The following is a 13,632-nucleotide window of genomic DNA, read 5'->3' on the forward strand; positions in this document are numbered from 1 at the left end:
CTTTGGTTTGCTTCCTATATTGTCCCATTAGCAGTTCAATTATTATTATTATTTTTTTGAAATTGTATTATTAATTATTGTGGACCTTATTATTGCTAGTTTTATGGAGTATTTACCCCCTCCTAGCACGGAATGGTTAAAACAGATTCTAAATGGGGAAAAATGACATTCTCCCAAATACGAGTTTTGTCAAATAAGACAAGTTGAGCTACTTGTGAATTTTTTTAATAAACCAGTCGGTCTTCTAATCATGTATTTAGAAATTACCAAAGTGAATTCAAAAGTAGAGGACTCGTTTTTCTTCAAAATATTTGATTTTTCAGCTATCTTTTGAAAATGATACACTTGAAATATTTTTCATTCAGTTCTAAAAAATGATTTTAGGTGCAAGCATCTTTTAGCCTTTTATTTTTGTGCATTAATCCGTGATTATCGATTTGATTTGGAGCCAAGTATGGGTAACTATTCACAAAATTTCACAGCGATGTTATCATTTTTATTTATTTTTTCTTTTTAGGTAAAATTCAGTTCACTCACTAAATGAAATAATAATCTTCAATTTATCTCTTTAAAATATGAATGTTCTAATTTACTTCATTTTCATGTTTAGAAGATAATGACAAATGGGAGGTGCATTGATGCCTTTTTTTTTTTTTAATTTTTTAACTTTGACCTTAATAATAGGAGAGAAACTGAAGTTTTTATACTTTTGTCGCAAATGGGACAAGTTGGGCTGGATTCAGCCTTGGTCAAGTTCAAGCTTAGAAAAACATTGACCCATATTGGCTGGGTTTTGAACCCAAACATAGATTTTTTATAGTAAGCATTTTGACAATTCCTTATAAAACATTTCTTTAATTAAAATTGCCTAAATAACCGAAGATAAATTAATTTCTTTTTGTTTTGAATGAAAATTTTATTAAACACTTAAATAGATTATGTTTTACAATCACCCCATTTCATAAGTTATATTTGTATTTTATATTATAATTGAAATTTTTTTTGAGAAACTTTTAAGAATTAAGAATTATGGAGATATAAATTAAATAGCAAGAAGAAAATAATTCCAGATTTTAGAGTGGTGATATTTAAATCCTTCATTTCATCTCATCAGCCTCCACTAATAATTTTTATTATAATACTTATTTTGTCCTTATATGAAATGACTTAACGATAAATAACTTTTAAGTAGACCCACTTGATGATTTAGATAATCTAATTTTATAAACCTTAATTTCTTTTAATTATTTTATTAATGTTATTGTACTTTTTGTTTTGGCGGCATTTTGATTCGTCCATGTCTCTCCTCCGGATTGGCTGGAGATAGTCTTTTTCTAACAAAAGATAGGATATGGGCCTAATATGTAGTTTGGACTGGATATAGTCTGCAAACCAGCCTTTATGTTTAAGGTTTAGTGAGTAAGGTTCACAAGATTAAATAGGTGTTGATTTGGCTCGAATAAACTTGTGTTGAAGCTTTTAGTACAATTGACTTGTCGAATAGCGATTTTACGCTTAAACAATAAGGCACCTATTGTAAGATGTGGTGTGGGAGCAGATTACACCAATAAATAATGGAGAACGAGGTTTAGAATGTTGCTTCAATACTTAATATGACTATAAAACTGAGAAAAAAATCCTAATGTGATATAAGGCTTTAAGACAAAATTGTAGGATGATAAAAATCCAAAAAATGTGGTTGGATGGTTCTTATACTGGTTTGCAAGAATAGAAGGATTTGGATGACAAATTTAAGAATATCGTTGTAACAATTTTTTGGAGTTTGAGGTCAGTGTTTAAGGGTTTAAGGGCGTTCTATTGAGGGCGACTGTTATGAGCAAAAAAAAAAGTGTTTTAATAGTGATAGATGATAAGGACTGTGATGAGCAAAAAAAGTGTTTTAGGTGATGGATGGTAAGGACTGTTAATAAGCCAAAAAAATAGCGATGGATTGTTTAGGTTTCTTGAGATTGAAGAAATCTAAATTGGGTTCTTTGTTCAAGAGTGAAAGGGTTTCTTGAAATGTAAAAATTATGACTCTACTGCTAAAAAGCTATTGGATTGCTATAAGTATTTTTAAGGTCGGTTACGATGATGATGGATTATGGCTAAGCTCCAAAATCATGTATGCTCTATTTATAGGTTTTTAAGATAAAACCTAGTTAATAAGGCTTAGGAATCTTATTCCTAGGAGGTAGCACAAACTCTTATCTTATAAGGTAGGATTTTGAGGATCCTTTTCTCTTTTCAAGGTAGGAATGAATGCTTTCCTATTTAGTTTAAGATCTTTGGATTTGCATCCTATTTAGAATTTCTTGACCATCAAACATTTATTGTGTAAGGTAGAAAAAGTGTTAGGGTGTCAGGCCGAAGTCAACATTTTAAGAAATGTCGCTTAATATGACGTAGAAATACTGAAATAATTTAATGTAGCTAAAGTAAATTGAGGATATGGGTTTTCTAGTTCATGTACTGTTTTGGACCTTTTAGTGTGATTGGTTCTCTATCAGCTTATTCTATAAGGCATACATTTATGGGTGAAGCTCCCTTAAGTGGGTTTGGCCACGGGTTCAATGTGAATTAGGTCTGACTTTGGTGCAGTACATCAATACCTTCCAAATTGCCCAAAGTAGTTGCTGCAACATGGTGGCTTCCACCATGAAATACATATATGATGGGTTGCACCAGGCCTTTTAGGCTTATTATCAATTTTGGTAGAGACACTTTCTGTTGGATGAATTATAATCGTGTTCAATTAAGTTTTCAATAGCAGGGAAGAATTAATTGAGGGGATACAAAATGGTGGGAAGAGAAATGGATAAACTCGCCACTATTTCTGGTGATATATGCAAAGGTGTGCCTCTATAATCATACCTACCCCTACTCTATTCTTCATCACATAAAGATTTCTTAGCCAGCCCAAAATTAGCAATTGTAGCCTCATCATCGTCAAAAACGAACGAGTTTTGGAAGAACAGTGTTTGCTTTGAACAAAGTTACTGCTACCAACCTCGGCAAAGATCAAGGAAGACAAGATAGTAAGCTAATGCCACATAAAAAGAAAGAGAAAGATTGCATTTTTAAGTATATTTTGTGTGTTTATGAGGGTGTACGGAAAAAAGAACACAAAAATTATGATAAAGACAAAATTGAGATTAAATAAGACATATTGAGAGATAAAAATTATTATAATTTTTTCAGTACAATCAATTAAGAAGTGAGGATAGATGAGATATAATGAGGAGGTTAAATATCATTATTTATTTGTAAATGATAAAATAATGGGTTCAAATATTCTGGGTGCCAAAAGGAAAAAAAAAAAGATTTTATGCGAATGAATCAAGTGTTGGATGTATAAAAGGTTTATGGAGTTATAATTTAACGTCAATTTAATTTTATCAAATTTCACTCCCTTCAGCATTTAAACTCAAAACTTTCTAGTTTTCACTGAAAAGGACATTTTCGATGCAATCTCCAAGTCTTAAAAAATTTACCTTTTAAGTTGTACTGATATGCTATTTTTTTATTTATTTTAAATTATAATTATATCATTGATTGTGGTTAACATATACTCAAAACTCTAAGACCATTGTTAATTTTCTGATTATTTATAAAGGGGTGAGTATTTCGGTTCGGGTAACAAATTTGGGTTATACTTCAACAAAATATTATTTGGAATAACCTGAAAAGAATTGAATGAATACAATACATTATTCGGCCACCATATTATGAGTTTATATACAAGATACAAAGGCAAAGGAATGTCGAAATCTTAGGAAAACCCATTAATGTGATTCCTATCTTTAACTGTACAAAAACAAGAAAGGAAACAAAATAAAATCATATAATTATACAATCAATTCAAATCTCCGTGATTGACTTTTCAATCTTTAACATTCCCCCTCAAGTTGGAGTGTCTATTCATAACATTCAACTTACCTAGTAGATGATGAAACTGAGCTGGACTAAGGGCTTTCGTAAAAATATCAGCTGGTTGTTCGTTGGTGCGTACATGGATTGTTTGAATCATGCCGGATTGAAGTTTCTCACGAATCAGCTAACAATCAATTTTGATATGCTTTGTACGCTCGTGGAAAATAAGATTTGTAGCAATGTGAATGGCTGCCTTGTTATCACAATATAACATAACTACTTGTGAATGTTTCACTTTCAAGTCTTCAAGTAAATATTTTAGCCAAGTAATTTTGCAACAAGTGGTTGCCATAGATATGCATTCAGCCTTAGCTGAAGATCGTGAGACAGTTGTTTGCTTTTTTGTTTTCCAAGAAATCAGTGATTCTCCAAGCATTATGCAATATCCAGTAATCGACCTTCAAGTATCTCTACATCGTGCCCAATCCGCATCGCAATAAGCCTTCAATTGAATTGAGCTATGTGCTGACAGGAATATCCCTTGACCTGGAGTTTGCTTAATGTATCGTAAAACTCAATGTGCTGCGTCTAAGTGTGATGTACGTGGCTTGTCCATGAATTGACTTAGCATATGTACTGCATACACCAAATCCGATCGTGTTATAGATAAGTAAATCAATCTACCAACAAACTTCCGATATGATCATGGTTCTGTCAATAAATCTCCATCTGATGCACTTAAATTTAAGTTTTGTTCCAAAGGAATTTGTGATGGTTTTGCACCTAGAAAGCTCGTGTCTTCAAGAATTTCAAGAGCATATTTTCTTTGACAGAGATGAATTCTATTTCTTGAGCGTGCAACCTCAATGCCTAAGAAATATTTCAAGCTTCCAAGATCCTTGAGTTTGAAACGACCATTCAAAAATTCTTTAAGTTCTTGAATTTTCTTCAAATTATTTCCAGCTAAGATCACATCATCAACATACACCAAAACAACAGTGAAATTTTCTTTCTCTGATTAGACGAACAATCAATAATCTACCTTTGATTGCTTGTAGCCAACACCTCTAAAGGCGGAAGAAAGTTTAGCAAACCATTGCCAAGATGCTTGCTTTAGACCATACAATGACTTGTTGAGTTTTGCAAGCCTTTGTTTTCCCCTTTCATCCAAATCCAGGAGGGAGATCCATGTAAACATCTTCATGAAGATCTCCATGCGAGAATGCATTATTAACATTAAGTTGATGAAGATGCCATTTTTGTGTAGCTACAATTGCAAGTAATACACGAACTGTCACTAACTTTGCAACTAGAACAAATGTTTCTGTATAATAAAGCCCTTCTAGTTAGCTAAAACCTTTAACAATCAAGCATGCTTTATATCGTTCAACAGAACCATCAGGATTATACTTGAATTTGAAACCCATTTACACCCTACTAATTTTTTACTAGGAGGAAGAGAAGTCAAGGTCCATGTCTGGTTGTTTTCAAGAGCATCCATTTATGCTCGCATAACATTTTGCCAATTTTTGTCTCGAAATGTCTGCAAGAAGGACTTATGTTCTGTTTGAAGAGAAATGGAAGAGGTGAAAGCTCGATGAGAAGAAGACAAATAATCATAAGATAAAAAATTACAAAAAGAATAAGGATTACCAAGAGAAGTGACCGTAGCTGATTCCGACGATTGAGACATCTGAGATGGGAGTCTATGCTGGATATGGAAGTCATGCAAATACCCAAGAGGTTTAGTTGGGTGAGACGATCTACGTGGCACAATAGAAGTATTGAAATCCGTATTTGGAATATCAGTGGCTTGCTCTAGAGTTGGTGTGGAATTATCATTGCAATTTGGAGGCACATTCTCGTCATTTAGAATAGGAAATGGCATGGGCAAAACTGGAGAATGTGATGTACTTGAATAATTAGAGAAAGGAAATTGATCTTCATAGAAAATGACATCACGGGATATGAAAACTCTACGATTTTATATTTCATAGACTCGATATCCTTTTTGTCCATAAGGGTAACCAATGAATATGCAATGAGTAGCACGTGCATCAAACTTGGATGTTTTTTTAGCATGTGTGTAAGCAAAACATAAACAACCAAAAACTCACAGATGGTTATAAGATGGTCTAATTTTATACAACATTTTATATGGAGATTTTCCAGATAAAATAGGTGTAGGCATCCTATTAATCAAATACGTTGCTGTAAGAATGGCTTCACCCCAAAAATATTTTGGTAAATTAGCTTGAAAAAGCAATGTACTACATTAAGGAGATGTCGGTGTTTGCGTTCTACCACTCCATTTTATTGTGAAGTGGAGACACAACTATTTTGATGAATAATTCCTTTGTTAGAATAATAAAGTGGCATGATGAATTCTTGGCCATTGTCACTACGAATGGTTTTAACCTTTGAAGAAAATTGTGTCTCAACAAGTAGCACAAATGATTGTAAATGGTGACGGGTTTCGGACTTATGACACATTAGATAAACCCATGTGCATTGAGTGTGATCATCCACAATGGTCAAAAAATAATGGGCTCCTAAAATAAAAGGTGTTTGATAGCCTCCACAGATATTAACATGCAATAACTCAAAAGGTGCAATAGAAGATATTGAACTTAAAGGAAATTATACTCTTGTTTGCTTTGCTAAAGGACATACTGGACAATTACCAATGTCGCAAGCTTTAATGTCAAGTGCATTGGTAGAAAGTAGATGAAAAGATTTATTTGATAAATGTCCTAAACGACGATGCCATAATTGAGAAGGAAAAGAGTTCATTGATTGACAGGTGACTTTCTTGAACACATTTAGGTATATAGACCAACTCGTTCAGTTCCCGTCCTAATCGTCCTTCTGGAGCGTAGGTCCTGATTTACACAAGATTGAGAGGAGAAGATAAATAAGTATTGCGAATTGTGGGAAAGCTTGCTTATAGAAATTAAGTTGAAATGAAAGGTAGGTACACACATGACATTGGTCAAAGTAAATTGTAAAGAAAAATTAATGGATCCAATGTGTGTGACATGAGCTAATGAACCATTTGGTAGTTTGACAGTTTGATTTTTCACTGGCGTAGAATATGTAAAGTAAGACGGGGAACAAACCATGTGATCTGTAGCACCACTATCTATGATCCATGGAGTACATTTTAAAGATGAGGAAAGGCATATGAATTTACCTGACAAGTGGGTCATGACAGAAGTACCTACTTGATGTGCCATAGGACCTAGTTTATTAACACTGTTCAAGAACTCAAGAATTTGCTTGCATTGCTCCTGAATAAATGGATAACCACTTGATTCTTTACAATCTGCAACAAGTGAGGATGTTTGATTGGCACTTGGTTTTGAATTTTCTTTTCGATTTCATTAATCTGGAGGAAATCCATGAATATGATAACACTTGTCAATTGTATAGCCAACCCATCTGCAGTGATCACATTTTGGGCGTTCATGTTTTTCGTCTTTTCTCTTCTCCACATCCTTGTATTCTTTCCTTTATTGTGAATTCATTTATGCAGCAAGTGCAGCAACTTCTGGTGTAATGGTTTGATTTGAAGATACTGCACGTTGACGCTCATCTTGAAGCCCAATGAATATGACTTGTTCACATTCAGAAGTGGATCCATAAATAAAATCTATCCACGAGTTGCAGAGTATGATTTATTTAGTCCCATAAGGAACTTCATTGTTTTGTGGCTTCATTGTTTTGTGGCTTTGTTGATATTGGATAACTACTTTCATTGAGCCACAAGAACACGTTGGAATTGGACAAAGTGCATCCAGTTCATCCCATAACCCTTTCATCTTGGTATAGTATGTTGCTGTTGATATGGTATCCTGCACCAAGTTATGAATTTCTTTTTCAACTTGGAAAATATATGGACCATTTACCTATGAAAGTCGTTCTTTTAAATCCACCCAAATCTCACTTGCAAGTTTGCAATAGATCACACTAAGAGAGAGTTCCTTTGATATAGAGTTGAGTAGCCATGACTTCACCATATCATTACAGCGGTTCCATTGTTGTGACTCAGTGGCTAAAGCGTCTCCTAGCTGTTTGATAGATCCATCAATAAACCTGATTTTGTTCTTTGCGCTCAATTCCATAATCATTACGACTCCAGGTATTATAGTTATCTTCAATTAAAGGTTGTGACACTAATATTACTCCTGGATGATTAGAGTGGTGAAAGAATAATGGGTTACTTGGATCTTCATCGCTGGAGATCGATGATGAAGCTTTTTCTTTGTTTGCCATGGACTGATGGTTGTAAAAAAAAAATCAGATTGCTGGAATGAGCAGAAGAATTTGGTTACCAGAACCTTGTTTTGATACCATGAAAAGAATTGAATGAATACAATATATTATTCAGCCACCATATCATGAGTTTATATACAAGACAAAGGCAGAGGAATGCTGAAATCTAAGGCAAACCCATTAATGTGATTCCTATCTATAACCATACAAAAACAAGAAAGGAAACAAAATAAAATCATATAATTATACAATCAATTCAAATCTTCGTGATTGACTTCTCAATCTTTAACATAACCAACTGCTCTCATCGCACCAGAAAAAAAAAAAATAGCAGGTTTGCAACGCTCAATAGCTTCAGCGAGCAAGAAGTAATTATAAAGAACGAAAGAGTGTCGATGTGTGAGAAATAGGAGAGAAAAGAACTTGTTTCAGCAAGCAACATTGAGGTTTTAATGAAGAATCGAGTAAATAATTAGCAATTTCATAAAAAAAGGATATTTTTTAAATGAAGAATAAAGCATATTCAAAGTATCTATTTAAGATGTAAACAGTCCTATCCTTTTAACTTTTAATTTATTTAGGGATTCAATTCTTTTGCTTTGGAGTTTTGAGTTGAAAAATGAGATAAACACGAATTAGAGACTTAATTTCATTTACTCTTCTCAATTTTTACCTTCTTAAGAAAATAATTGAGTTTGAATTTAAGTATTTGAACCAAATCAAACTTCAAATTCGATCAATTTTTACATTTCAACCCTATCCCCCATCCCATCGATGACTGAAATTGACCAAACATTACAAGAAAATAAGAAATAGATGACGGAAAATAACTATCATAAAAGGAGGTGCATGACAGACATTTCATCCGCCATCTATGTCACTGTCATTAATTTATGACAATATTTTCCGTCATGAATTCATGATTGTATTTCACATTCATATATCTGTTACACAATATTTTAAAGTAAAAAAATAATGAAATTAAAATTAAAATTTATTTAAAATTTCGGGCCAATTTTTTTAAATTTTTGGTGGAAAATTCAATTATTATTTGAAAATTTATTATTCAATTTTGGCAGAAAATTATTTATGATAGAATATATGATGGCTTTTTCCCGTCATAAAGTTTTATTTTTTTAAATTATATTATAGTTATAATTTATTGATGAATTCTTGTTTACAAATTTAATTAATTAATAAAATGAATATCATAAAAAATTAATATTAATTAACATTCATTCAATCCAACAAATTAATTTAAAAAAAAATAAATCTAATATCCAATGAGATCACTAGCAATGCATAGTAAAATATCTCAATTTGAAAAAAAAAATCATCCCAAAGAATAAAATAACAATTAAATTCTAATCAAACTCTAAGAAAAACAATAAGAATTCCGGCCACCAAGCCAAGTTACCCAACAAAACTTCCAAAGATTAGTGCAAGTACTCCAACAACATGACTTCTAGCATGACTTCCAGCGAAAATTCCAGTAACAATACCATCTTCTGACAGTGCTTTAAATGAAAATTAAAACTTACAAAGCGACTCGCAAGCTTCATGTGAACAAAATTGATTCAGACACCAATCACCAGTGCATTTCATGAATGCTGCAGCCATATGTGATTACTTATTATACTTGGGAGTTCTTTTACATAAATTAACTTTCTTCAACTAAGCTGTCAAGATCTATTAGAATTCAGTCATCTGATTTATAGCATGGTTTATCCGTTTAGTTAGTTTAATGACTAAAACTGTATGGGAATGTGCTAGACTAGTGATCAGGGATTAAATTATATATCTTCCCATAAAGGGAAAAGTATAATCTGAACATGTTTCATTAGACCATTGGGCACAAAAAGTGAGAGGGACAAGGATAATCAATTTAAGAATGAGATACGTTGTTAATCCTATCATCCACCCTAGGCTGTGGAAGAAATCCTTTTGTACTATTGCATAATAGTGTAATTTTTATTAATCTAGATTGGCCTAGAAGGTAAACTCTCAGTCATAACATAACTTGCATGTAGACTGCATTGAACATGCAACATGTCAATATACTATAAAAGCATATTAAAAATAGTCTAGAGTAAACGAAACTTCACCTTGATAATACTAACAAATCTTGGGATTTTCCTAGAAAGCATCAATGCTGAGTGGAGAAAGAGATTGTGCCTGAACAAGATATGATTGGAAACAAAGATTCAAAATCCAAACAAGGAAACCAATACAAAGTAGGAAGAACATAACAAACGTACGACATAATCATAGCACAAAAAGTGAAATTGCGAGACCAGTAGTACCATTTCCTTATGAATTGGGGAATAGAAAATCCATGCAGAACTTCTTTTGCATTAGGGGTTGCATAGCCATGCTCTGTAAAAAAAGCATCCAGCCATAGTAAATACAAGAAAAGCAACAAAAAATTCAAACTTCCTAACTTGTAAATCAAGGATACAAACAATTAAGGCTTTTCATATTACTTCGGTTAACATTTTTTTATGTTGAGCATGTTAGAGTAACTAGAGAGATTGATGAATTTTTAAAATTATTTCCTTATGTAAAGGAATTTGTGATTATTTATCAGTAAGATTTGCAACTGTTTCTGCAGCTTAATGCACAAATCTGCAGAAGCATGTATTGTTTCTGTAGTTTTATGCACCAAGCAGCAGACACATCAGCTATTTCTACTGTTCAAAACAACAGAAACAACTGTTGTTTCTGTACTTTTGAACAGGAACAACAGCAACTGTTTTTGCACATTTCAACGGTAAAAAAATAGCTGTCTTTGCACATTTCAACAGCAAAAACAACAGCTATCTTTGCACATTTCAACAGCAAAAACAACAGCTGTTCAAAACAACATCTTTTGCTGCACTTTTTAACAGGAAAAATAGAAGTTGTCTTTGCACATTTCAATAGCAAAAACAGCAGCTGTCTTTGCACATTTCAATAGTAAAAAAAACATCCTTTTTTTATTTTTGGAAAGTAGAAACAGCAGCTGTTTATGCACTTTCGAACAGCAGAAAAAGCAACACAAATGTGCTCGCTGTTTTTACAGTTTTTGGCAAAAAGATTTAACTTTTTCTGTAGTTTTGTAACATCAGAAACAACAACCAGAGTTATGCTATTGTTTCTGCAGCTTAGTGCACCAAAATCAATTACTTAAATCAAAACGAGACTGGCTCTAATCAATTCCAATTTTATTGTCTAAAGTAATTCACACCAATGTGAAGCCGTCAATCTAAACTCTGGCTATGTATCAACAAAACACAATTCAAAATCAATTAAATCAAGACATATAAACAATTAACTCATCTCATCAACTAGGGCTTCAAACGAATAAATCATTAAAAAAAAGAGATTGAGTTTAAATCTAATGTTTCAATAACCGAATGTTTTTAAGAAAAGAAACAACATTGAGTTCAAATCTAGGGTTAATAGATTTTTTTTGAAAAAAAAAACACTTAAATGAATTAAGAAGAAGAGATTTTTAAATTACCACAACCAAGCTTTCTCCTCTCCTTAATGTCCATGTCGGTTGAGGACTTTGACGGGGTGCTAGAGAGAGAAGCGATTCCGAAAAGGTGTGAAATTAAGTTGGGGTTTCAACGATTGAGCTATCTCAGGTTCCGCTACTCGGCAACGATGGCTGCTCTTGTGGATCTTTGTCTTCATCTTCGTCTGCGGCTGTAAGGATTGCAAGGGTAGTGAGCGTTTGGGTTTTGAGGGCAGTGAGAGCAAAAACAAAGAGATGATTTAAAAATTTCAACAAGCAAATGTTATACGATATTGATAATTTATTAGATGTTGGAGTTATAATACATGAAACGACATAGTTTCATGTAATATTAACAATTAATTTTTTTTATATAGATGATATTTTTTTTCTAAATTTCAAATAATGCAATAGAATTAAAAATAAGAAATAGATTTAGGGTTCATGTTTTTCATTTGATACTTTAGAAATTATATAGTGTAATTGTTCACATATTAAGCAATGAATTATAAGTCAGACACGTGGCTAAGTAAAAAAATTAATTTGTGATAAAAAAATTCACTAATAGAAAAAAAAAGCCGTTATAACAGTTATTACCCGTCATCTATCTTATGGCATGACAATCAAGCGACCGTCATTGATTCTGGTGTCAAGAAAAAATGATGACACTTTTTTATATATTGTTTTCAACTGATTTTGGGGTAGGAAATGCCAAACTAATCTAGAACAATAAATTTATATTTTTGGGGAGATGGGGTACCTCACTAGTTTATTGTGTGCGGTGTGGTGTATCTGAAATTCGTGGAAGGTGAGAAGGGAAGAGAGAGTGGTAACAATGGTGGAAGGTCAGAAACAAGATAGGTGTCCTTCAAAATGAGCTCCACGCCTGCAAAACAATGAAATAGAGGTTAGAGGTGAAGCCGGGGTACCCCGGCGTTCACACTCCGACGCTCAAGTTAGCAAACTCAAGCTTTTATGGTCAAGAGAGCTGGCTAGCCCTCTGTAAATTAGGGTTTAAGGTTGAAGAAAACCTCTTTTTTGGAGTGTGAGTGTTTTTGGGCGAATGAGAGCATGGTGGAGAGTGAAACTTAGGCGCCTTTATATATGAAGTACCTTAGCTGCCACGTGGCGTACCCATTTTTGGCTAACGTCCTTTTACCTCTTTATAATTTTTTGGGCCGTCATCTGCATGTTCGCAGCGTATCTCATCTTTTGGAAACGTGGCGCGTGCTGAAGAGTGGTCCGGGGTACCTCTGCAGTAGCTGTCGGGTAGGCGGCTGGGGACCACTATCCTTGGGATAGTGTCCTTCACTTTTGGCATAGGTAGCAGGCGGCTGTCCCTCCCTTTTGATACGACGTTCTTGATTCCTAATTCTGACAAAATCAAATAATATCTTTTAGGAAGCGGAGACGTTTCTCATGACGGATATTTTCGATGGATTCTCTTACATCCGCTTTGCCGGGTACCTCGAGTTACGTGGGGTACCCACTATTACGCGGGGTACCCCTATTTGTATGGGGTACCTCATATTACATGGGGTATCTCTATTTGTGTGGGATACCTCTAATTGTACAGGGTACCTCTATTTATACGGGGTACCTCAAGTCATGCCGGGCACCTCGGATTATGCAGGGTACCTCTGATTGTGCTGAAATCATTCCATTGGCTGACACGTGGCGCTCTAGTACCTTTCATATTTTCCCTCAAACAACATCCCCCTAGTTTCTTTTTGGCGAGAAGTATTGGAGGCAAAAGAAACTCATTGTATGAGTGACACGTGGCGACGCGGTTGGACCGGAGGGTGCCTTGCTTAGCTTCTTCCCTTGACTAAACTTTATATACTTCAAACTAAAAATCTTCTCTTTGTCTTTTCCTTTTCCCGCTCTTTTTTTTTTTTTTATGATGAGAACGAACAGTTGTCTTCATATGTCTCTCTCCTTTTTCTTGGGAAGTGGCAGCCGTCTGACACGCAGTTTGAATTTTG

General features: G+C 33.8%; 1 protein-coding gene across 3 annotated transcripts; it reads right to left on the minus strand.

Annotated features, from left to right (window-relative positions):
- Window positions 1-6,546: 6,546 nt before the first annotated feature.
- LOC18044478 (metal transporter Nramp6) lies at window positions 6,547-11,919 on the minus strand. 3 transcript variants are annotated; one of them, XM_024186856.1, is made up of 5 exons: window positions 11,651-11,919; window positions 10,452-10,524; window positions 10,254-10,323; window positions 7,067-8,151; window positions 6,547-6,755 (listed from the first exon to the last, which is right to left on the minus strand). In XM_024186856.1, exons 1-4 carry the CDS (start codon window positions 11,682-11,684, stop codon window positions 7,960-7,962), a joined length of 369 nt encoding a protein of 122 aa, XP_024042624.1. In that variant the 5' UTR covers window positions 11,685-11,919; the 3' UTR covers window positions 6,547-6,755; window positions 7,067-7,959. The 3 variants fall into 3 exon arrangements, 2 of the variants coding, with proteins under 2 accessions (XP_024042624.1, XP_024042625.1); XM_024186857.1 differs by lacking the exon at window positions 7,067-8,151 and having other exon boundaries at window positions 6,573-6,755; XR_002906140.1 differs by lacking the exons at window positions 6,547-6,755; window positions 7,067-8,151 and adding an exon at window positions 9,595-9,758.
- Window positions 11,920-13,632: the final 1,713 nt, after the last annotated feature.

This window comes from Citrus clementina, unplaced genomic scaffold (assembly GCF_000493195.1).
Source record: "Citrus clementina cultivar Clemenules unplaced genomic scaffold, Citrus_clementina_v1.0 scaffold_4, whole genome shotgun sequence".
NCBI lineage: Eukaryota > Viridiplantae > Streptophyta > Magnoliopsida > Sapindales > Rutaceae > Citrus > Citrus x clementina.

What these genes read in the sequence shown, in the direction of transcription:
- LOC18044478 (XM_024186856.1), bottom strand. Translation starts at nt 11,684, where the DNA reads ATGGACATTAAGGAGAGGAGAAAGCTTGGTTGTG. An exon ending in CCCCAATTCATAAGGAAATG is followed by an intron (nt 10,324 to 10,451) that starts GTACTACTGGTC and finishes TATCTTGTTCAG; the next exon opens with GCACAATCTCTTTCTCCACT. An exon ending in GATTTGTTAGTATTATCAAG is followed by an intron (nt 8,152 to 10,253) that starts GTGAAGTTTCGT and finishes TACAACCATCAG; the next exon opens with TCCATGGCAAACAAAGAAAA.